Source organism: Geotrypetes seraphini, chromosome 3 (genome assembly GCF_902459505.1).
Source record: "Geotrypetes seraphini chromosome 3, aGeoSer1.1, whole genome shotgun sequence".
In the NCBI taxonomy this organism is placed as follows: Eukaryota; Metazoa; Chordata; class Amphibia; order Gymnophiona; family Dermophiidae; genus Geotrypetes; species Geotrypetes seraphini.
This window is the reverse complement of record NC_047086.1, coordinates 347,410,421-347,436,662: the sequence shown is the minus strand read 5'-3', so window position 1 is coordinate 347,436,662 and position 26,242 is coordinate 347,410,421. Positions and strand designations below refer to the sequence as shown.

Genomic DNA, 26,242 nt, shown 5'->3' with positions numbered 1-26,242 from the left:
CCCCTTATGTTTAAACAAGTTCACAATATGTCCTGAACATATATTGAAATTAAAACATAAGATATGCACATACTCTAATACTATTTTAAGAAAATCTGAAAAAATAATTTTAAATCTGTTTAGAAGTTACCATAAATGTGTAAATATTAAATGGTAAGTCCTCAATTTAATAAAAAGAATTTCAAGGAAACATAATACAAATAACTGTCAATGTCCTGAAATGTTCATTAGAGAAGTGTAACCATTTAATTAATATGAATATAAAAAGGACTACAACGTATTCATATTTTAGTTTGGTGTACAGAAAATCTACTTTAAATAACTGGTCATTTAAGTGACTCCATGGTAACAGCTGAAGACCTGTGGTCCTAATTTTTCTTTGTTGCCTTTGAAGAATTATAAAGCTTCTTTTCTTGCTTTCATTTTCTAAGTAGACACTTGAAGTTTTATTGTTTTGGAATTGCTACAATTCTGTAGAGTTTTATTCAATGCAGAGAAGACTGAGAATCTGTCTGTATTCCAATAAGTGATGGTGGCTGTTGACCACTCACTGTGGTCATTGTTGGCCTTGGATTTAGGCGAGGAGGAATGGAACTAGCTGGGCGGATGAGAGGTGGCGGGGGCTGATTTAGAGTAGGTCTTGGCTGAATAAATCGAGCTTGTTGTTGAAGTGGTGGAGGCTGTCGGTGGAGAGCTGGAGCAGCAGGTAGGGTTGGACGAAGTAGTGGAGGGGGCTGGTTCAAAGTTGCTACCGATGTTACTGGTGCTGGAGTAGATACTTGCATAGGAGTTGTAGGACCCAGAGATGGAGCAACTTGAATGGTTTGTGCCTGCATAAAGAAAAAAAAAAAAATAGCAATTTTAAGAGACTTCATTAGTGATGTAAGTATTAATCTTGGAATATCAAAATTTCCTATTCTGCATAAAGAAAAGATATTAGTATTAATTGTGAAAATATAGTTTTCACAAAGATTTTACTAAGTTCCAACAAAAATAAGGTGCAATATTTTTATGATGGAATAAAGTCCATTTCAGTTTTCATTTCACTGCAAATTCTTACAAAGTTAATCCAATTGTAAAAGTTCACCACTGCGATGATACATATTTTATCAACCTTTTTACTAATTGTTATGTCACTTCCATACTAAATTCATTTCACAACACACTGAATGAAATACTAATCTTCAACTCATGTCACCTGAATTCTAGTACACAAACACACCTCATCTTCTTCATCAGTGCTTTTTCCTGATGGCACATTAGAAGTATTTTTTGTGTCATCCCCTAAAGTAGAAGAATCACCATTAGAAGCCTGGGTTCCTTGTTCTGCTTCCCACTCCTGTAATACCTCCTCTAAGTTAAAGCGGCGCTTGTAGTTTACAAAGAAGTTCTTCACTTGACCAACAGTCTTGTTGCCAATTACATCTGCAATAGCTTGAAAATCTTTACCATATTTGCGGACACCTGGAAAGCAAAGTAAATAATATACCTAAGAAGGATTAATCAATAAGCTCTGGGTGTGTCAACATACATGCGTCTATGCGCACCCTTACACAAAAAAATCTCCTGAAAAGGGAGGGCAAAAAAAAATGTAGTGTATTAAAAATACTGCTTATCTAGTAATTCTATAGTCTCTTAAGTATTTTTGTCAAGAAGAGAGACACTAAGGAGGAAAGTTATCAACATGGGCTACTGTTAAGACGGGTTATTTACCGATAGCCCTAGTTATTAGTAAAACTCATTGCAGAAAATGAGATCTGTGCTGAAATCTGAAATAGTACAAGTTAAATGGTAAAATAACCCGTCTTAAGGTAGCCTACATTGACAACTTCCCTACTAAAATTTTCCTCAATCTTTTATTAAGCAACTTTGTCTGACTACCTTCTTGTTTACTGTGAATAGAAGAATCTTTCACTATGATATGTACAATAGCAAATTTCTCATGAGTCTAGAAGAATGGTTACATTCCACAGTTGGCATTACACTTTTAGGGATGTCCACCCATCCAATAAATTTGATTTTTCTTTTAACCTCAATCCTATTGCTTTCCGTCATCAATATTCCTTTCCTTCAGATCCTTAGCCCATTGTTTTTCCTCTCTTTTCTTGTATTCTTTGCTCCCCTTTTCTTTCCCATGTTCTAAATTATTTTCCCTAGAATGATGGATGTTAGCAGATAAGGGACCAGGGAGTCTGGTTTCTCTAGTTTCCTATAATCAATGGATTTTCTTTTGTAGGCTATAGCCTTTATTTCTGTTTTTAATGTATGGCCAACATTTACTGTTAATTTATTTAAACCAATAGCAAAATCTCACTCTGATCTATTCAGAAATTTAAAGTTTACATAATAATCCTGCAGTTTATCTATATTCTTTTTTTTACTGATGTTATGGTTAGCCTTAATTGATTTCTTAAATAATTTTTTTCACAATTGTCTTGCAATTCAGTTGATTAATGTAATTTTTTAAATGGTGTTGAAAATAAAGCTAGACTGCAAAAAGAAGCATTTGTTAAGACAGGGAGAGAGAGTCTGTATATTAAAGCTTTTCAAGAAAAGATGGAAGAAAGGAAAAAACTTTGTTCACTTTAGGAGCCCTTTTACTAAAGTGACAGAAGCAGGCTACTGCATGAATGGGTTTGTAGTAGTTTGCCTGTTACCACATGTTAAAATGTTACTGAATTTTTCTGTCAGGGAGCATGGCATGGGTGGAGAGTAATGTGCTAGCTGACTAATGCTTCCACACTTACTGTGCACTAACTAGATAACAGAGTAAACATGGAATCACTTAACACTTCTTAAATTGATGGTGGTAATGGTCCCACATTAACTCTGCACACTAATGGGAACATTTAACATATGATCTGCGAGCTCTCCAAAAACCCAGTAATACTCATAACTTCTGAAGAGGAATAAGTCCGACCTTCAGTGGGAGGCCTATTTTCATTTCTATTGTGCTACTAGATGTATGCAGCAGAGACAAATACTATCCCCTTGTTATCAGAAGCAGAATATCTGCAGGAAAATAAGCAACCTCCTTCAGGTATTTCTGAACAATGCTAGCAGAAGCCACTAAAGGAGACTTGGGAAAATTAAGAAGTCTCAAAATTATTCCTTCTGGTCTTGTTCTCAAGGTACTCCAGTTTTTGAGAGAGCATAGTTCTGACCCAAATCTGAACTGCACCCAGAGAATGTAGCTTCCTCAGACGTGTTTTACAGTGACCCATCCTGGCAAACTACTATAACCGAGCTCTAGCCTGGTTGTCAATAATTCCAGATATATTATTTAAACCCTCCTTAACTTTGCTGAAAAGTAACAAAAAAAAAAAAGAAAGAAAAAGAGAGGATCCCAAACCTTTGACAGCTTCCTATAATGGCTTCAAGGTCATGATAAGGTATTCACCACCACACCTTATTTGAAAACTGAATTACTCAATCCTTTCTTGAAGCCCTCCGTTCTCTTCTGAACATTGAAGTCGTAAGATGAGGCAGTGTTGGGGAATCTCTTGACACCAGAACTCAACTGCAGCAACATTGCCAAAACTGTCTTCTCCACTGCAGTTATAGCACTTCTGGCTTGCAGTGGGTCTATGTCTTAGTAGACCTAGTTGCAACATGTCTCTCCACCTCAGAAGCAACTTGGAATGCCTCCAAATGTTGGCAGATTCGAAAGAATCATTTTCCATTTAGCCTCTCTCTTGTTCAGTCTATTGGGTCACAAGCCCAGATGGCCACCACTTTAGGCATCTTACAGAGCTGACTTCCAAACTCCCACCTCAAATTCCATCTTGGTCCGTTTCATATCCCTTGTCTCAATACTTGGAAGAAGCCCTTATTCAGCAGTAAAACAGCCGTGAGCTGTTTGGGGTAAATAGCTACCAAGGTGCCCAAGCTCAAGCTCTTTGCCAGCTGGCTGACTGGATTGCAGTTTAAGACCTGCCACAGATTTTCTAGACTTTCACTGGGCTATTAGATGCTCATTTTCTTTTTGCTGAGCCACTCTATTTCCTTTTACTTATGAAAGAGAATCCTCAGTTCCAGGTCTAAGGCAGACTAGAACAAGTTTTCTTCCAGGATCTCCCTGTCTTTTGCTGTATCAATCTTTCCTTTATTCTTCCAGTTCCTGCTGCTTCAAGGTATTCCCACAAAATAATGCTGCCACTAGCATGCTTTGTGGTAGGGATGGTGTTAGCAGGGTGATATGCTGTTTTTGTTTAAGTTGTAAATAATGCTTAACATTTAGATACAAAACAATCCACTTTGGTATCATCCCACAAACCTTCTCCCACATGTGCATAGTATTCCCTAAGTATTTTTTCTTTTTTTACAAATGCTGTGGGAAGTCATATGGTTTTCCTTCAGCAGTGGCTAAAAGGATCGGTGGCAAAGGTTAGGACTGTAAACCAGGAATGGATGTTATTTAAAAATCCCATCATGGAAGCCCAGACCAGATGTATTCCACATATTAAAAGTGGAAAGAAAGGAAAACTAGAGCGGGCATAGTTAAAAGGTAAAGTGAAAGAGGCTATAAGAGCCAAAAATACATCCTTTAAAAAAATGTAAAAAAAAAAAAAAAAAAGAATCTAAATAAGATGAGACATAGGCACTGGCAAGTTAAATGCAAAGCAATGATAAAGAAAGCTTAAAAAAAAAAAAAGAATACAAAGAGAAACTTGTCAAAGAGGTAAAATCTCATAATAACAACATCAGAAGCAGAAAACCTGTGAAGGAATCCGTGGGACCTTTGGCTGATCAAAGAGCAAAAGAGGCACTCAGATAAGGCCATAGCAGAGAGACTGAATGAATTCTTTGTTTCGGTGTTTACAGAAGATAAGACCTACCTGATCTGGAAATGGTTTTCAAGAGTGATGATGTGGAGGAACTGGAAGAAATCTTGGTGAACCTGAAGACATACTAAGTCAAATTGATAAGTTAAAGAGAGTGATAAATCACCTGGACAGGATGGTATATATGCCAGGGTACTGAAAGAACTCAAACATGAAATAGATGATTTCAGCAACAGGTTGCAGATCAGCATAGTACCTGAAGATTGGAGGGTGGCCAACGTTACACAGACTTTTAAAAAGGGTTCCAGGGTAGATCTGGGAAATTACAGACTGATAAACCTGACTTTAGTGCCAGGCAAAACAGTGGAAACAATTATAAAAATATAAGATTGTGGAAAATGTAGACAAACATGATTTAATGGGACAGAGAGAGCATGGAAAGGGATTGGGACTTGTATACTGCCTTTTCTGTAGTTTTACAACCACACTCCTAGCGGTTTACAAGGTTAGCATTTTTCCTATCTGTCCTAGCAGGCTCACAATCTATCTAATGTACCTGAAGCAGTGGAGGATTAAGTGATTTGCCCAGGGTCACAGGGAGCAGTGTGGGGTTTGAACCCACAACCTCAGGGTGCTGAGGCTATAAATTAGTCACTGCACTACACACTCCTCTACAGCCAAGGGATTTCTTGCTTCACCAGTTTGCTTGACATCTTTGAAAGTGTGAATAAATATGTAGTTAAAGGTGAGCTGGTTGATGTAATGTATCTAGGTTTTCAGGAAGCTTTTGACAAAATTCTTCATGAGAGGCTCCTGAGAAAATGAAAGTCATGGAATAGGAGACAATGAGGCTCATTTTCAAGGCACTTAAGACACAAAGTACTATTGTAGCTTATGGATAGAAAACAGAGGGTAGGGTTCAATGGCTATTTTTCTCAATGGAAGAGAGTAAATTAGTGTAGTGCCATAGAGATCTGTTCTGGGACCAATGCTATTTATTTATAAATGACCTGGAAATTGGAACAAGTGATTAAATTAGCAGACTGAAAAATTGTAGGCTGACCAAGTAGGAAATTGCCAAGTTTCCAAGTTTATTTAAAATTTGTTATTTTGCTTATCCTACTTCTAAGTGGAGTACATAGATTCAAAATTAGGGGTTGTACATACTTGTAGACCTAGACTGACGTACATGAAACAGGAGGATAAATGGGGAAACCTCCATCAAGTATATAGAAAAGTAAGACATTTAAGGCTAGTACACAAGGCAAAGGCAGTCCTGTCTGAGAAGAAGCTTTGAAAACAAGGTTCATATGTCAAAAGCATCTCTGAATAGGAAAGTTTTTAACTTTGATTTGAAGTGGTCTAGTTGGGGTTCTTCTCTTATATGGACTGGTATGGAGTTTCAGAGTTTAGTGAGGGGTGTCCAAATGGCAGATGAAATTTAATGTGGACAAATGTAGTGATGCACATTGGGAAGAATAACCCAAAATCACAGTTGCCAAATGCTAGGGTCCATCTTAGGGGGTCAGCACCCAAGAATATGATCAGGCTGTCATTGTAGACAATATGCTAAAACCTTTTGTTCAGTGTGGCGGCGGCCAAAAAAGCAAACAAGATGCTAGGAATTATTAGAAATAGGATGGTAAACAAGACTAAGAATGTGACTGAGAACACAGAAGATTTAGAATCAGAAAATAATATTAAATATTGAACTAGGCCAGTTACTGGGCAGACTTGCACGGTCTGTGTCTGTGTATGGCCGTTTGGTGGAGGATGGGCAGGGAAGGGCTTCAATGGCTGGGAGGGTGTAGATGGGCTGGAGTAAGTCTTAACAGAGATTTTGGCAGTTGGAACCCAAGCACAGTACAGGGTAAAGCTTTGGATTCTTGCCCAGAAATAGCTAAGAAGAAAAATTAAAAAAAATAAAAATAAAAAAATTTAAATTGAATCAGGTTGTGCAGACTGGATGGACCATTCGGGTCTTTATCTGCCGTCATCTACTATGTTATATGTTACCCCACAACTAAGCTCCAACAAGAAATTTTAGAAATACTTCAAATTGCTTTTAATGCTGACTATATTTCACCAAAAGAAAATGAATTTCTAACAGTGAAGTTTCCAGTTATACCCACAATATACATTCTGCCAAAGACACATAAATCACTTTCTAATCCTTCAGGCAGGCTGATTGTTTCTGCAAATGGTTCTATTCTCGAACCGCTCTCCATCTTTGTTGACTATCTCCTCCGTCCCTATATTCCAAAAATTAAATCATTTGTGAGATATTCCGGTCGTATGATTAATTTACTTGAAGAGTTTCATGAGGACTATCGGATAGCACATTGATCACATAAGACAGATTCTCTATACACCAATATTCCAGTTTGAAGCCCTTGACATAGTACAAGACATACTCAGAAAAAGAGAAACACTTCATAGAATCCCAAACTATCTGATTCTTACTTTTGCAACCTATGCACTCGCCCAAAATGTATTTCATGTTCCAAGATGCTTTTTACCAACAAATCAAGGGAGCAGCCATGGGAGCGCTACAATGGCCCCCTGATATTGCAAACTTATAGGTAGCACATTTTGAAGAACACTATCTCACTGATCACCCATTCAAAGATAACATCAAATTTTATAAGAGGTATATTGATGATATTTTTATACTATGGCAAGGTGACATCATTGAACTGGAACATTTCTTTAGCTGGTTAAATGAGATACACACCAACCTGTCTTTCAAGATCAGTTATGATCCACAGGGAATCAAATTTTTTGGATTTACTTATCACTAAAGAATCACAATGCTTTTGGACTGTAAACCAGGCATGGATGTTATTTAAAAATACCATTGTGGAAGCCCAGACCAGATGAATTCCAAATAGCAGCAAAGGTAGAAGTAAGAGGAAACAAGAGCTGACATGGTTAAAAGGTGACGTGAAAGAGGCTATTGGAGCCGAAAAAACATCCTTTAAAGAATGGAAAAAGGACCTGAACAAAGAAAACGAAGAGACAACACTGGCAAGTTAGATGCAAAGCACTGATAAAGAAAGCTAAAAAAGAATATGAAGAGACAACACCTGGTAAGTTAGATGCAAAGCACTGATAAAGAAAGCTAAAAAAGAATATGAAGAGAAACTTGCCAAATAGGCAAAAACTCATAACAATTTTTCTAGGTACATCAGAAGCAGAAAACCTGTGAGGGAATCCGTGGGACCGTTAGCTGATCAATGAGCAAAAGGGGCGCTCAGGCAGGATAAGACCATAGCGGAGAGACTGAATGAATTCTTTGCTTCGGTCTTTACCAAAGAAGATGTAAGAGATCTACCTGAATTGGAAATGGTTTTCAAGGGTGATGTGAAGGAACTGAAGGAAATCTTGGAGAATCTGGAAGATGTACTAAGCCAAATCGACAAGTTAAAAAGTGATAAATCACCTGGATCATGTGGTATATATCCCAGGGTACTAAAAGAAGTCAAACATGAAATTGCTGTCCTGTTAGTGATCTGTAACCTGTCACTAAAATCGTCTGTAATACTTGAAGATTGGAGGGTAGCCAATGTTATGCTGATTTTTAAAAAGGGTTCCAGGGGAGATCCAGGAAATTACAGACCAGTAAGCCTGATTTCAGTGCCAGGCAAAATGGTGGAAACAATTATAAAAAATAAAATTGTGAAACACGTAGACAAACATGATTTAATGAGAGAGTCAGCAGAGGGAGATCTTGCCTCACCAATTTGTTTCACTTCTCTGAAGGTGTGAATAAATATGTGGATAAAGGTGAGCCAGTTGATGTAGTGTATCTAAATTTTTAGAAAGCTTTTGACAAATTTCTCATGAGAGGCTCCTGAGAAAATTAGAGAGAGTCATGGGATAGGTGGCAAAGTTCAGTTGTGGATTAGGATTTGGTTATCGGATAAAAAACAGAGGGGGTAGGGTTAAATGGTCATTTTTCTCATTTGAGGAGAGTAAACAGTGGAGTGCCATAGGGATCTGTACTGGAACCGGTGCTATTTAACTTATTTATAAATGATCTGGAAATTGGAACAATGAGTGAGGTGATTAAATTTGTAGATGACACTAAACTATTCAAAGTTGTTAAAATGTATGCGGATTGTGAAATTGCAGGCAGACTTTAGGAAATTGGAAGACTTGGCTTCCAAGTGATAGATGAAATTTAATGTGGACAAATGGAAAGTGATGCACATTGGGAATAACAACCCAATCACAGCTACCAAAGGCTAGGGTCCACCTTGGGGGTTAGCACCCAAGAAAAGGATCTAGGTGTCATTGTAGACAATACAATGAAACCTTACACCCAATGTGCGGCGGCGACCAAAAAAGCAAACAAGATGCTAGAAATTATTAAAAAAGGGATGGTTAACAAGATTAAAAATGTTATAATACCTCTGTACTGCTTCATGGTCCAACCTCACCTGGAGAATTACATTCAATTCTGGTCTCCTTATCTCAAAATATAGCGGTACTAGAAAAGGTTCAAGGAAGAACGACCAAGATGATAAAAGGGATGGAACTCCTCTCGTATGAGGAAAGACTAAAAAGGTTTGGGCTCTTCAGCTTGGAAAAGAGACAGCTGAGGGGAGATATGATTGAAGTCTACAAAATCTTGAGTGAAGTAGAACGGGTACAAGTGGATCGATTTTTCACTCCATCAAAAATTACAAAGACTAGGAGATACTCAAAGTTACAGGGAAATATTTTTAAAACCAATAGGAGGAAATATTTTTTTCACTCAGAGAATAGTTAAACTCTGGAACGCATTGCCAGAGGTTGTGATAAGAGCGGATAGCGTAGCTGGTTTTAAGAAGTGTTTGAACAATTTCCTGAAGGAAAGTCCATAGTCTGTTATTGAGAAAAACATGGGTCAAGTCACTGCTTGCCCTGGATTGGTAGCATGGAATGTTGCTACTCCTTGGGTTTTGGCCAGGTACTAGTGGCTGTGTTACTGACAGGGCTGACTTTTTTTTTCTCTCCAATGGCACAGATATTTTGCGTGTATTACACTCGCAAAATCTGTCCCATTAAAAAAGAAAAAAAAAATTCTCCCACCACTGATGACAGCCCTCCCGGATGATCCCCGACAAATGTGCCCCCACCTGAGCCAGGCACCCCTGAGCCACTGTCCCCCCCCCCCCGAACTCAAAACAAATGGCTTGAGGGATGCCCACTCTCCTGCCATCCCGATGACACCGGCACGGCAAAACTACAGGAGGGATGCAGACTCCCTCCTGTCACGAAGGCTCCCTGCGCCAATCGCCTCCTTCCCTGAAAAAAAGGTAGGAGGGATGCCCACTCACTCCTGCCACAAAGGTTCCCCACTCGTACCTTTTAAGTTGGGAACAGGAGAGGTGCTCAGTCCCTCCTTCTCCGAGGATGCAAAGTCTACAATGCTGGGCCTTCTCCTCCTGGTGCATCATGTGATGCACAGGGAGGGGCCCAAGGCACTAATTGGCTCAGACACAGGGAGGGGTCAGGTGTTTGAGCCAATCAGGGACTTCCTTAGGCACCTTCTTGTGTATCCTGGATACAAGGGGGAGGAGCCTAATCCCCTGATTGGCTTGACTGAGGGGGAGTGGCCCGATGCATCTGAGCCTATCAGGGCCTTAGGCCCCTTCCTGTGCTTCACATGATGCACTGGGAAGGAAAGGCCCGGCATTGTAGTTTTGGCTTCCTTGGAGGAGGGACTGAGCACTCCTCCTGCTCCCAACTTAAAAGGTACCGGGGGGAGGCCTCTGGTGGCAGGAGGGCGTGGCCATCCCTTCTGCCTTTTTTCAGGGGGAGGATAGGGTATGACTGGCGGGGGGAAGGGCTATTGTCTCAGGGGTTCTTCGTGACAGGAGGGAGTGGGCATCCCTCCTGCAGTTTTGATGCAGGAGTGTCATGGGGATTGGCACAGGAGATCCTTCGTGGCAGAATGGAGTAGGCATCCCTCCTGCCATTTTGCCATGGGGGTGTCATCGAGATGGCACAAGGGAGTGGGCATCCCTCATGCTATTTTTGGGGGTTCCAAGGGTAGGAATGGTAGATCAGGGGTGCCTGGAACAAGGGGGGAGGGCATGGCACAGGGGTGCTTTTTCTTTTATGGGACTGACTGTGCATGTGTCACACACCATCTGTGCCATTAAAAAAAAAGCCCTAACAGCAGTGACAGGAAGCTGTTTCCCCTGTCACTGCTGTTAGGGCTCCACCCGTGTCAATTGCTCACTTGAGCAACTGATCGGTTGTGTTTGCGTGCAAATCATTTGCATGCAAACTTGATCACATCGATCGCTATCTTTAGTGCATCTAGCCCATAGTTTTTTCAACCTTCATCAGTTCACAGTCTTCTAAATTGCACCTTTTTTCCTTCTTAGCTCTCTAATCTGTAAGACAACCATGTATTTACATGCTGTCCTTCATGTGCATAGCTCATAAGACATTCATACTACTACTACTTATCACTTAGACAGAGCTGAAAGGCGTACGCAGTGCTGTACATTTTGAAATTTATAGACAATCCCTGCTCAGAAGAGCTTACAATCTAACGTGGACAGAGAAGACTTGACATGCACACACATTCTGTCCCACACTTTTTTGCATTCACTAGTCCATACAATTTGTACACTATAGATATCCTTTTTTTTTTTTACCCTGCAATGCAACATCACTTTTTTTTTTTTTTTTGCATGATTAGCAATCTTTTATAGATGCACGTTGATGTCATGTTTTTTGCAGCATGCATCATCAACAGATGCCCTTTGGGCATGCTCTTATAGCATTCTAACATTTGTAATCACCATTTTTTCAGACAGTTTGAATGGCTACATGTTCTACTGGTAGGTAAGTCTCTATGGTACTTTTATTTTCTGAAAACGGAGATTTTAAACAGCTTCTTTAGCATTTGCTTTATGTTGTTTTAGATGGAGCTTCACTAGCATTTGTTTCATGTTGTCATAGTTCCCTGATATTCGCAATCACCATTTTTTAGCATTTCATGTGTTTTTATTTCACTTTCAGGATTTTCAGGAAACATTTCTCTAGCATTGTATCAGATTTTTAGTGGCACATTATTCTGGCTTGGAAAACATTTGCTGCACAATTTGACACTTAAATAAGTCCTTTTCTTTAATATTGGCTGGTCTCTGATGATGTGGCTCTTTTGCTCAAATGAGCCTGGGGTGGCAGCCTATTAAAAATGGACAGGTATTTTGGTTGAATGGGCAAATATGAAATTTAAAAAAAAAAAAAAAAAAGCCACTAAACTTTCTTACCATTGCTCAGGATTTTAATAGTGTGATAAGCAGACTATGCCTGCTAGGAGTGTCTCTAGCACAGATTCCAGTGCAAATCCAGACACTGTCCATAATCTGCCTTATTCCCCATTTTCTGCCTCTCAGTCTGAATTTTCTTCTAGGGCCTGTAGAGGGAGTAAGAGAGCGGCAGTGCTAGGTTCCCATCCCCCTCTGGATCACAAGGTGAATCACCGGAAATCCTTTCCACCTGAGGGTTGGGGGCGGGGCTGCAAGCTGTTCTCCCTGAAGACTAGGCTCCTAGAGAATCAGAGGAGAGAAGAACAGCAGCAGGGAAGGTCACAAGGCTCAGGCACAGAGCTCCTGATAGCAGTCAAGCTCCAGAGGACATGGAGTTTACAGAGGCTGGAGGAGAATCACCTTCCAGTCTGAGTGAGGAACCATTGGCCATGGAGTTAGAAACAAGCCCTGAAGCCAGTGTTGGGCTGACTCCTGATAATGCTCCTATGGAGGTTTGCCTCACAAAAGCAAGTATTATTTGAATATTGCTGAAGTTTATTGCAAGTTTGTTTTGGACTAACTTTTCTCAGACTGAATTAATCTAACTCATGTTAAAGAGTGGATTTGTACTAGGCTGAATTAAGCAAGGATTTTTTTTTGGAAGTTTTGTTTTTCCATTTTTGAAAACTTAATTGTGTTTTTCCTTTTTGAGTTAAGCATACTTGATGTGCTAAGACAGTGGGGTTAGCCCCGTGTTACGTGGTGGGATAGCGGGCCTAATTTCTGGCAATTCAAGACCACACTGTGCACACTGTCTTTCCAGCCTTCAGTCGCTGAAGAAGCCAGTATTTTTACACTGTCTTATAGCTTTGTTTTGGTGAAAAAGTTTTCCTTTCTTTTGGTAATAAACTCCACCTGGACTATGAGTTAAATAAGAACTTACCTCTGAGGAAGAGAGTTTTGTTTAAGTTTGGACTTTTTTTTCTTTTTGATTTTTCAACCAGAGACTGTTTATTGAACATTGTGTTTAACTTGTATGGGAAGCCCGTTGGCTTTGCCATTGTAATCCTGACAAACAAGTTACTGTGTTTTTTTTGGTTTGAACAATTAAAAACAATTCTTTATTTGGGATTGAACCTATTGTTTTGGAGGCTGTCCCTTTCACTAAACACTGAAAGAACTTATCCTTGTGAGGCACGCAGCAACTCACATGAGTTTAATTGTGGCCAGTATTCCCAGGCCCTCTGCCTGGAGAGTGCCGGCTACAATAGTTAATGAGAACATAACATAAGGACTTAATCCAAGAGTAGGTGAGAAAGTTTTATGAGTGGATATATATAAAACCACAATTGGAACTCCCCGCAGCCATTTTGTATGAGTGATCTGCACGGGGCAGGAGCTTAGAAAATCGCTCCTGCCCCGAAAGCCTGTTAGACCACCAGGTAAGTTCTGGGATGCTGGGGAAAGTAGGGGGGGGGTGGGGGGTCAGAGCCGGCCCAAATGTTTGCAAATTTTCAATATTCGCAGGCCGGCTCTGCTCCTAACCCCCGTGATGTAAGTTAGTATTAAAATGTAACTTTTAGGAATCCTTTTGTGAGGGGAAAACCCCCCGCCCCTCCCTTGTGAATGTATTGAAGCCTTATATGGAATTAAATATTTTTGACCAATTATATGCAGGTAGGAGAATGTCATCATATATTAGGTATATAAGTAAACGCAGCAGAATAGCAGTTGAGTCCGCTCTTCAAAAAGCTGTATGTACGCTTCTCACTGTAATGTGTCTCTATTGTACAAATGCCTTTTGAAATAAGATTACTCTTAATTTTTAATAAATAATATCTGGTTGGAAATATTTGTACAATTATCACTATTCCCGTGCATCTAAGAACAGAGCTAGGATATTGCTCTGTTCATCTCTCATATATATTTGCTTCAATGTTTATACATATTTCCTCACATTGATGTTCATTATGCTTACACACGTTTGATATATTCTATACCTTTGTTCACCGCCACACACTCACTTTGACACCTTATTCCACACTTTTCTTGGCTCACCCATTGTCCACCGCATACTTACATTCGATATTGATCTGTTTTGGTTGTTCAGCAATCACTGAGGTTATAAGACTGCCATCTATTCGGCATGTTTTGAATTGCGCATACTTTGCTTTTCATTTTGTTGTTTGCTTTGTTTTGCATGCATTTTTTCTTATTGTTTTATTATCTTTTGATGCCAATTTATAGATTCATATTTCATATATATATATATATATATATATATATATATATATTTATTTATTTATTTATTTATAATTTTTAGACTATTTGGGTTATTCATTTATTTATTCTTTTTTTTTTTTAGCATTTTGCTATTGATCTGATTATGGCTAAATGAATATGATTCATAGTAACATAGTACCATAGTAGATGACGGCAGATAAAGACCCGAATGGTCCATCCAGTCTGCCCAACCTGATTCAATTTAAATTTTTTTTTTTTTTTTTTTTTTTCTTCTTAGCTATTTCTGGGCGAGAATCCAAAGCTTTTCCCGGTACTGTGCTTGGGTTCCAACTGCCGAAATCTCTGTTAAGACTTACTCCAGCCCATCTACACCCTCATGGATTTGAATGTATCATGCGACATAGTAAGTCTTTCTTTTTTGCATATATCTCTGTTTTTATATACTTATACATCATCAATATTTGTAAATGTGTTTTTCTAGATGTCTGTGCACCCCTGAGGAAGGCATCAGTACTGAAACATGGACCATGTTGGGTCTACAACACAGTTTACTTCAATATATAATAAACTGTTTTATTGGATTGAAGACAAAGTTTTATTTTATTTTTCTTTCCAGCTTATGATTTATCTTTAATCTTATCTATTGTTTTGCCTTTTGTCTTTGTTTTGTTCTATTTCTATCATTTAAATTTCTCCAGAATTCTACTGTTCAACGGCTCCCCCTTCTGCTTCTATTCCTTTCTCTCCTCTCTTCTACCTTCCAAAGTATTTAGATCAATGCTGTCTTGTTAAAATGTTTATTTTATTTTTATTTTTCCTCCAACTCTACTTTTCACTTCTCTATTACCCTCCAGGTACTTTAGTTAGATTGTGAGCCTTCGGGACAGTAAGGGAATTTTTCAAGTACCTTTCTTATTTCTAATCTTAATGTATATTTTCTGTAAACCGCTTAGAACCTAACGGATGTAGCGGTATATAAGAAATAAATTACATTACATTACATTACATATTTATTCTTTTTTTTTTTTTTATCTCTGGTTGATATGTACAATTCCATTCCCACTTTGGCAATTTCTCTTTGCCAAGGATCTGACATGGCACTGTTTTTGTGAAAGCTTTGCCTGCCTCAGAAATCAATACACTTCTCTGTATAAAACTCAAATATACACACATGGTTTAGAAGCCAAATTCTATCATGAATGGTGATAAATGCATTCCAGAGTATAGACCAGTCTGTCCAAGTTAGATTACTCTTCCGAGCAGGGACCGTCTAAAAATGTCAAAATGTACAGTGCTGCATAAATAATAATAATAGTTTATTTTTGTATACTGCACACCATCAGTTCTTGGCGGTTTACACAATAAATTACAGAGTATTTAAAATACAAGAGCCAGATAACAGTGTCTAATAAAAGGAAATAACACAATTCAATAAAAGATACTAACTGACAAAGTACAACCCTCACTCATTCAAAGTATGTACAATACAGATTATTTATACTGAAATAGATAAGCTTCTGTAAGCCTTATTCCATAAAAATAATAAAAATCCATTTATCAAATTGATATTGATATCTATTAAGTATTGTACTGTTTAAATAGATAGGTCTTAAAATATTTCCGAAATTGCTGATAAGTGATGGCTGGAGTAATAAGAACATTCAAGCATTCATTACTCCTGCTTGGAACGCTATCTAAAAATTTCTTAAAACGGCACACTTTCGCTGAAGGAAAATAAAACCAGCCAGTTCTACGTATATTTTTTTTCACATATAAAAAATCTAAAATGAGCAACAAGATACGATGGGGCCAACCCAAATAAGACTTTGTAGCAAATACATCCAAATTTAAACAATACTCTAGCCTCAAATGGCAACCAGTGGAGCCTTTGATAATATGAGCTGATATGATCATGTTTTTTTTAGATTAAAAATCAAACGGATTGCTGTGTTTTGAATTAATCTTGATCTACTAGTTGTTTTTTATGAGCACCCAAATAAACAACATTACAGTAATCCAGCATTGAAAGAATTGATGATTGAACCAGTATTTTAAATGATATAAAATCAAAATATTTTCTAATGGTACGCAACTTTCAAAGAGTGATAAAACATCTTTTGACCAGTAAATCTGTATGAGCCTTAAATGATAAAGTACGATCCAAAGTAACTCCTAATATTTTTAAAGTAAGAACTATTGGATAAGTTTGACCGTTTACTGTAAGCTTATCATTAAGGCTAGCCAGAAAAAACTGGGTTCAATTTCAATATGAAACTAGAAGTCCAAAATTCCACTTTTGTAAGAATGAAAGAAATCTGATTTAAAATTTCTGGTGTAAATGCAGTTAAAGGAATTAGTATTGAAACATCATCTGCATAAATGAAAAATTTTACATGTAAACTATAGAGAAAATGACCCAGTGGGGCTAAATAAATATTAAAGAGAGTTGGCGAAAGTGGTGATCCCTGAGGAACCCCACTTTCGTTTACCCACCAGGTGGACAACTGACCAGCACTAACAACCTGATATGACCTATTTTTTAGAAAATCTTTCAGTGCTATATAAGTAATTAGTAGTAATAGAAGACCACCACTTTTTCATGGAAAGGGTGAAGAATACATGGAACGGTCTCCAGTGGAAGTGGTGGAGACAAAAAGTGTATCTGCCCAAAGCTTGGGACAAGTATGTTAGATCTCTAAGAGAGAGGAGGAGATAGTAGATGGCATGGTTAGGCAAACTAGACAGAAAAATGAAGGCAGATAAAGACCATATAGCCTATGTTTCTATGAAATCTTGAACATTTCAGAACAATCCTTGCCTCCAGTTGCTGAATCTTTACTACCCTTATACTACTTATCAAGTTTTGTCCCCCGAAGTATTTTTGGATTCCCAAAACTTGATTCAGATTTTAAAGATGAGGTGATGGCTGTTCCTTCAACATTGATAGTTAATTTTGTGCTGCATTCTGATAAGTTTTGGAAGGAAAGATTAAGTTCTTACCTTGGTAACCTTTCTAGTAGACAGACATTCTGTTCCTGAACTTGTAGGTAGTCAATCCCTTTCTATGAGAATTCTTGTAGGGAGCTTCAATAGCATTTTTTTTTTTTTTGCTTTGCCTCCCATCCCTTTGGGCTGTCCTCCAATTCCTCAGTTCATACCAAAGCAGATGGTCAGCCCTGGAGAAGAAATAGAATAGGGATGGGTATAGAATAGGGATGCTCCCTGAGAAACATGTCTGTTCTGCCTATATTATTAAAAATACAGTATATCAGATAATAAAACAAAACCACTATTTGCAATACATAAGGTGAAAACAAACAAGTTACCAACCTGAGTGTACCCTGCATTAAGTTTGTGGGAGTGTATGCAAGTGCACCCTTGCCTGGGGATTATGTCCATGGTCGCAACCATTGATCCCGGCACCTGTAAATAATGTCAGGCTGTCAGAGCAGTCTCATTCTGAAACTTCAGTATCTGATGCATAAGCTTCTCTCTTCAGCTTCCAGGAGGAACACCTGGTTGTTCCTTATGTCAAACCAAACTTCCAGACACTCTAAGATTTACGTCGTTTTCAGATGGCTTTTCTGAACGTTGACCACCTAGCCCAGCCTCTGCAGTATTTGAATCACTCTTTGAACTACTAGACTGCATTCGGATTTGGACTAGGCTCTTATTAGCCAATTTTCCGTATATGGATGTACTTGTATGCCTCCTCAATGCAGGTGTGTTGCAACCACCACCATTACTTTGGTGAAGGTCCATGGTGCTATGGCCAGCTCAAAGGGCAAGGCTGCAAACTGGAAGTCTTGTTCCAGCACATGAAAACGCGAAAACTTATTGGGCTCTGGAAAAATGAGAATATACAGATAGGCCTCCACCAAATCCAGGGAGGTGAGACTCTCCCGACGCCACTGACGCAATCATCGACCTCGCCGTCTCCATTTGAAAATGGGGTATCTTGAGGGCTGCATTCCTCTCTTGGGCACTATGAAGTATATTGCATATCTTCCAGAGCCAGTGTCTTCCTCTGTTACAGGCTCTATGGTTTCTCAGACTTTGGTCGCTCTTTATAGCCTCCTAGCCGGAAGAGTGTAGAAAAAGGTCCAGAAGGGAACGAAGGAACTCGAGCTTGTACCCCTCATATATAAAATGTCCAGCACCAAGCGATTTTTGGTGATCTCCGCCCACACTTCCCAATAGGCCAATAACTTCCCTCCTATGTGTGGAGGCTTGGCTGACAGCTTGGCATAATAACTGCTTCTTGGGAGTTGTGGCAAAGTGAGATCCGGAAGATTGGGGGGTGTCTGGCCCCCCAAAACTTTGTCTAGAGCCTTGAAAAGATCTCTGGCTCAAAGGTCCTCCGAAGAACTGGCAATATCATCTGGAGCCCGAAAATTACTGTGACCTAACTCACTAGGGGCTCGAGGTGTGCTGTCCACTAAACTTTGGCTTGCGATCCTGCATGCTGGCCATAAGATCAACTAGACATTTCCCAAAGAGCAAATGTTCCTTAAACGGTATTTTTATTTGAGGAGGAATCCCTTTGCCCACTGTCTAATCCATAGCATCCTGTGGGCAAAAATAGAACAGACGGACATTTTGCTTACAACTCTGAAAAGGTCAGAGCAACAGCTACATAATTCACTCGACATTAAAAACTGGAGATTCCTTCTGAGAATTGCCTCTGGATCGTGGCGCAACTTGAAGTGGCAAGCCCGTGCGACATAAGATGCAGCTGCAGCTGCTTTTAAACCTGAAGCCACAGTCTCTAAGAGCTTCCTATGAACAAAATCCAGCCTGTGGTCCTGGGCATCCTTTAATACCAAGCTGCATACACTGGGGAGGGAGGTACGCTTTGTAACCTGCACCACGTGTTAATCTACTTTTGGAGGAACAAAGAGCTGGTTCAATTCAGCACACATTGTACAGAGCTTTGTCATGGCTTTGGCTACTCAAAGGGACCTCTCTGGGACCTCGTGATGGTCTGTGAGCATTTTGGTAATGTCTTGATAAGAGGGAAAACAGGTGGTCTGAGTCCTTGCACTGCTCATAAGCAAACACTGTGTAGCAGAGGACTGTGGAGTCTATCTAATTCCTGGAGGGATTCTGTGATCTCCTCCAAAAGCGCTGAAGGCTTAAACAGCCTGCACAATTGGGTCCTCCCTGATATCATGGCTTCTACCAGATCCAGATCCTACCCCCCTAAAGATGAAGCAGCATCTCCTGGACAGAGGACCTTGACAGGGAGAGTAAAGGCATTGAAATAGAGACCACTTCATCCCAGTCTTCATCAGATTGAACCTCTCAGTCTTGCGCATAGCACTGTTACAGGGGGAATTATGCTCTTGGGGGGGGGGGAGCCCCCAGCGCCAGCAGGGCTGCAATCCCTGAGGGTTTCATGTGGCCCTTATTAATCATATCAGTTTCAAATATCATATTGAGAAATTCAGGGGGAAACCCCTGACCAGGATGTCCAGATGGCCCCTGCGGACTCTTATGAGCTCTTTTCTGGGGTTTGTGGCAGCGCCATGACTGTTCTGCTCCCTGGTTCAAGGGCCCTCGGACCAACTGGGCATTAACACCCCCACCCCCGATGGACCAGAGGAGATTAAACCAGTGGCTTCTGCAACCCCTCATGTGTCAAACAACATGTGGAACATGACAGCCATCCATTGCAAACTTGGCAAGAATCCAAGGTTATCTTGGCCTGAGGAGTCTATCACACCTGTTTTTAAGCAAAAGCAAGATTTTGAAGAAGATAGAGGCTTTTATTTTCAAATTGAGAAAGCCAAGATGGCTGCTGCGGCAATGATTTTAACTCCAAAATGGCCCAGGGGAGCTACACTGGGGACCAAAAACCTAGCAATTTTTGGATTTTAGAGGTGGGGGAACCTAACTCTAACCTCAGAACCCAAAACAAATTGATTTTAAAAGACCCCCTGATTTTGTTTTCCAGGCTGTCAGCCTTTTACTCACTATGCTATGCTGTATGTTGGGAGCTGCAAGTGTGGAAGCTGCAAACAGCTTACAGGAAGAACCTCTGCCTCAACAAGCTAGTATCCGGACTGCTTGTGTGTTCAGACTGTCTCAGGCCCAACGAACCAGCCAGAGACCCCAACCCCCACCAAACTTTGTGCATACAAATGAGCGGAGGAAAGCAGTTAGCCCCAATCCTGGAAAAACTACCAAGAACCCACTCAGCCTATGCTCAAGCCCACTATGGATGAACTTTGTTACCAAAGGAATAGTCCCTGAGCCCCAGAACTGTTAGTGTAAGCTGTCCACATGGGTGCACAGCAAAACGGTTTGTCCCTTGGAAGCAGACCCTTGACCTCAGAGTCTGTGCTCTCCTGCAGCCAGAGCTGTCTTAAGAATGGGATCCTCTGCAGCCCCAAAAAGTCTTGCAAATGGTTAGCAAAGAAGACTGAACTGAAAATAAACACAAGCAGAAAAAGACTGGCTGCTACCATCTCTCTTGTAGAGAGACAACTGAGGAATTGGAGAACAGCCAAAAAGGATAAGGCAGAGCAACGAAAGATTAGGTTATTACCTTTGCTAATCTTCTTTCTTGTAAAGGGACCAGTAGGTTATTTCCGCCTACCTGCCTGGACTTTGTAAGAAGCCTGAAACAGAGACAAACCCCACTCCCTCTTACTTCATCAATGTCTCTGTAAGAATCAGTCTTAAAGCAGCCAGGAACATCTGTAGAGGATAAGAAGAAAAGAAAGAGGGGAACAGGGATACTCCCCGACAATTAAGTCTATTCTGCTCATAACAATTACAAAACAGCAACAATGAAAAATGAGAGAACCAGATCATGAAACATTAGAAACCTGAACAAAAACAGTGATATAAGGAGACAACCTGCACTGACAGAAGAGGGTACCTAAACTACCCCCCCCCCCCCCGAAAGCAAGTGCTTACCCAGTCTGAAGGCACTCTTAAAAAGATTGGTCAGAAAGCAGAAATCCTGCTTACCAGTACTTGGAAAAGCAGACAAACGGCAAATCAGCAAGGAATAGGGCGGATTCCCAGAATAAAGTATGAATTTACAAGAAAGATGATTAGCAAAAGTTACAGAGCAGTCCTGGAGAATCAGGGTGGGACTGATGAACCAGCTGCCAAAACAGAGGCACCAAAAGCAGAATCCTGCTTGGCTACCACATCGATCCTGTAAAACTTGGTGAACGTATGCAAGGAGGACCAGGTAGTGGCCCTGCATATCTCGTCCAAAGAAACAGCCGACGACTCTGCCCAAGTGTACAAAACACCTCTGGTAGAATGAGCCCGCATCACGAGAAGGGGCTTCTTTCCAGATGCTACATAAGCTGCAGAAATAGCCATATGTATCCATCTGGAAATGGTGGCCTTAGAAGACGGCCTACCTTTGCGGGCAGGACCCGCCAGAAAGACAAAACTCATTTGTGATCTCCAGGTACTGCAACAGGAGTTTGCGCATGTCCAAGAACTGTAACATCTGGTCTTGCTCCCTTGAGCCGGAGGTTGCAAAAGCAGGAAGCCAGACTTCCTGATGTACATGAAAAGTGGAAATCACTTTCGGAAGAAAAGAACGAACAGTGTGCACCACTACACCGGAATCCATAATACGCAGAAAATGATCCTGGCAGGAGAGACCCTGAACTTCCAAAACCCTACAGGCTGAAGTAATGGCCACCAGCAATACAAACTTGACTGTAAGATTCATAAGGGACACATGCTCCAGAGACACATACGGCGGACGAGCCAAAGAGCAGATAACCAGGTTAAGATTTCATAGTAACATAGTATATGACGGCAGATAAAGACCCGAATGGTCCATCCAGTCTGCCCAACCTGATTCAATTAAATTTTTATTTTTTTAAAATTTTTTCTTCTTAGCTATTTCTGGGCAAGAATCCAAAGCTTTACCCGGTACTGTGCTTGGGTTCCAACTGCCGAAATCTCTGTTATGACTTACTCCAGCCCATCTACACCCTCCCAGCCATTGAAGCCCTCCCCTGCCCATCCTCCACCAAACGGCCATACACAGACACAGACCGTTCAAGTCAGACAGAGAAGGCGCAGCGGAGGCTGACACCTCAGAGCACCCCACAGAAAGCGGATTATATACAGGAGTCCATCCTGTGGCCCGTGCTGAACCACAGTGTCCAAGGCCTTCGCTGCTAGCCTAGTGATGGTGACTGAAGAACCGATCTGCTTTCTTGTTGGCTGCAGGTGCTATGAGATCGAATGTGGGACGCCCCCATTGATCTACTATACAATCATACGTTCTGAGAGTAAGACCACTCTTCAGGGGTCCAGATTTCAACGACTGAGAAAATCAGCTTGGACATTGCCCGCTTCTACCATGTTGGCTGCTGACAGCACCACTTGGTGCATCTCCACCCATCAGAAGAGAAGCTAAGCCTCCATGCTCAGGGAGGGACTCCTCGTGCTCCCCTGCCGATTGATGTAAGCCACTGCTGTAGCATTGTCTGAGAACACGCAGCATGCTTGATGACAAAGACGACCCTCAAAGTGGAGGAGAGCCAGCCAAATTGCCCGAAGCTCCAGGTGACTGATTGATCATTAACGCTGAGGGAGCCCACTGGCCCTGAATGGGAACGGTCACACATCCGCTCCCCAGCCTTTGATACTTGCATCCGTAAACAGAATCACCCAATCTGAGATTCGGAGGGGGAAGGCCCCTGGAAGGTGAGAGAGGTCACAATGACCAGGCAAGACTGTTCCGTGCCACAGCCAACCAGAGCAGGAGTGCATGTAACGGGTTGCACTATGGACTCCAGTGTGAAAACAGAGCATCCTGCAGCGGACGCAGACGGGCTCTGCCCAAGGGATCACATCTATTGTTGCCACCATGGTTCCCAGAACCTAAGTACTGCCATGCCGTTGAAACCGGAAGGTCCCTGATAATCTGTCAGAGTCTCAGTCAATCCCAATTCCAACCAATCAAGATGAATTTCATTCAGTGCAATCATTGTGATGCTTTAGTTCCCAGGCATACCATCTAGAGACTCAAGGCTTGTCCCATCTGTTTTCAACTTGCTAGTATCAAAGGGGAGCTCGGTAAACTTAAGCAGGAATTTGTAGCTGCTTTAATTGCCTCTATTAACCCACTAATTTACCACCACTAGGGTTATCAGACATCTGGATTTCCCCAAACATGTCTTCCTTTTGAGGACATGTCCGGACGGCTTCTCAAAACTCGGCACTTTGTCTGGGTTTTGAAAAGCCTCTTCAAATCGCATTGGGCAGGGAGGAAATCCGCAGAAATGGCCAGGTGAATTCACCTGGAAATGGAAGCCGCAGAAGCAGGCTCCCTTCTGTGGGCAGGAACTGCCAAAAAAAAACAGGTGGGCAGAGAGGCGAAACTCGGGGACCCCCCCCCAGATACCGCAACAAACTTCTGCACACGTCCATCTTGCCCCCCTCTGCGGGCCATAGCGCACACGGCATATGGCCGTACAACAGACGGCCATCTGCCACAAATGAGGCATGAATTCATCCAATCCTACCCTGGGGAGGCCATCTATGCAGTTTTCTTGCAAAAACGAAGTTTGGAAGTAGAAAAAATAACTTTAAAACAAATCAGGAAAAATCCAAGATGGCCACTTTGGGTGCTGATTTTGACTAAAAATAGCCCGGGAAAAAAATAATAAAAAATCAAAAAAAAAAAATCACAGGAACCCACTAAAAATGGTGATTTGGGGATTTTAGAGGTGGACATGTAGGGAAACCTCCTAAATACCCGTTTTGAAGACCCCACTTCAAAATCGTTGATTTAGGTTATCAGCCTTTTTACTCACTGTAACATGTGCTGAATGGAGACACACTGCAGACACAACAGAAACTGCTGACAGGGAGATTTTTTTGTTTCAGAGAGCTGGAAGTCAGGATTCCAAATCTTCCGACTGCCCCACTGGCCTGACTTCCACAGTTGGAGATCTCTGCCATCCTCAGACATGTAACGCAGCCACCTGGTGGAGGAACGCAGTCTGGTTTTGATTCTGGTCGCACCTCGATGGAACTGCTCAGCCTGTGCTCTACCCACTAGCGGATGAACCTTGGGTGAGCAAGCTCTCAAGGGAATGGTCACTGAGTCCCAATCTGATGTGCAGGCTGTCCAGGGGGCTTACAGCATAGCAGGGAACCCTCCAGAAGCAGATTTTTTCAATAGTCTGCGATCTACCGCAGTCAAGGATGTTCCCACAGGGAACCTCCACAGCATAAGGGCAAAAACCGCAAACAAAAAATACTGAAACACCATGAAATGAAACATGAGCAGAAAAGATAAGCTTCTACAACTTGGGGTGTAGGAAAGAAGACTGCTAAGCTGTGGAGCATGCTCAGTGACGAGGTATGAGGGGGAGGGAGAAAAAGCCTCTGAAGTTTTGATGCTTCCTACAGACCCTGGCAGGAGGAAGGAAATAACCCACTGGTCGCAGAATAAAGTGGGATTGTACAAGAATCACTAGTTGCTTATTACTTCAACATGTGGTCCTATTTTTTTTCTTCCATATATTATAGTGTAAATTCCATAATCTATGGCTACTGACTTTGGAGGGACAACCTGATCAAGGCAATAAGCTTGATGGTAGCCTTTCCACTATCTGTACCTTTAAATAATGTTACCCTGAAGTTTTTGGCAGCTGTGTTTGTTGCATGTCATAAATATTAAGCAATGGTCTAAACATGCTGAAACAGCTCGATTCTTAATCTAAGAGTATTTTATATTAACCAAACTACTGTGCTATTTCAGGCACCTGAAGTAAACAATGAACAAGCCCCCCCTGACCCCTCCCCCCAAAAAAACCACTCAAAAGGGAAAGGTCTCCTTGGAGCTCTAGTCATGGAGCAAGAGTCCCTTGAGTGAGAATACTGGTTGGGTGGCTTTAAGAAAGGAAAACAATGTTGTATACATGCAGCAAAAATTGTAGCGGTATAACGATTACATAACCTGAAGTCTAACAAAGCATACCGACTTCACATTGCATATTGGACCAGTACAATATTAAATGCAAATATATATTCTACAAAAAAAAACCAAAAACCCCAAAAGGATATGCAAACTGCTCTTACACAGCAAGGAGGGACATTTCTTCATAGAATGTGCAAAAAAAAAAGCCCAATTCTAGTGTCATCTCAGTCCTAGCAGTATTAACCTTCTCAGTAGCTGGCCTATTATGAACTAATACAAAACTTGACAAAAGTCACTCAGTACCTATACAGAAGATCTACCATTCCATAACAGTACCAACTAGTGCTACCCGATTTCCGATTTGAATCGATTCAAATTGATTTAAAAAAAAAAAAAAAAAAATGAACTCATTGATTCATTGGCTTCCTTGCTGTAGAGACCTGTTCGGCCTTTCCTTCTGCCGCCAGAGTCCTTTCATCTAATGTAACTTCCGGTTTTGCAAAACCGGAAGTTACATCAGAAAAAAGGACTTCAGCAAAGGGAGGACCTCTGTGCGTGGATCAGCGGCAGCAAGGTGATTGGTTGGCTGGCTCTCTCCTTCCCGTCTGTCCTGCCGCTCTGGTCCCGTGCCACTGGTGGAAGTGGTGCGGTCTCGTGAGAGGAGCACTGGCACCGAGACGCGCAGCGGGAGGAAAGCACGGCCGCTCAGGGTAAGTGACAGTGCCCTCAGGTCTTGCGAAAGGGATGCTGAGAAGAGCAGCAGGAGGGACGTGCCAGCCGCTCGGGGTAAGTGAGCAGGCTCGGTTCTGTTCTCCTCCAATCCTCCAACGGTGATGCGGGCTCTCCTGTCCCTCGTGCTGCCTCGTGTGAGAAGGGAGCGGGGCCAGGAAAGGGTGGGCTCAGGTCCAGGCTCCCTGAATTGAGTGTCTGAAGCTCAAGTGGAGCCACGCTCAGAGGAACGAAGGCTCCGGGGAGCAGCTGAACCTTGTTTCTTCATTCATTAGCAGGGACCAGGGCGCCCTCAGCCAAACTTTGCATTG

General features: G+C 41.3%; 1 protein-coding gene across 13 annotated transcripts in view; it reads right to left on the bottom strand.

The window, feature by feature from the left end:
* Nucleotides 1-227: 227 nt before the first annotated feature.
* Nucleotides 228-26,242, bottom strand: part of RCOR3 (REST corepressor 3) — a 220,086-nt gene continuing 194,071 nt past the window's right edge. For 9 of the 13 annotated variants that reach the window (XM_033938102.1, XM_033938109.1, XM_033938108.1 and 6 more), the window contains 2 exons: nucleotides 1,223-1,464; nucleotides 228-830 (listed from right to left, as the gene is read on the bottom strand). In XM_033938102.1, the coding sequence (XP_033793993.1) occupies nucleotides 486-830; nucleotides 1,223-1,464 (587 nt within the window). In that variant the 3' untranslated portion in view covers nucleotides 228-485. The remainder of the gene's footprint in view (nucleotides 831-1,222; nucleotides 1,465-26,242) is intronic. The other 4 variants (XM_033938113.1, XM_033938112.1, XM_033938114.1 and 1 more) reach the window with 1 other exon arrangement.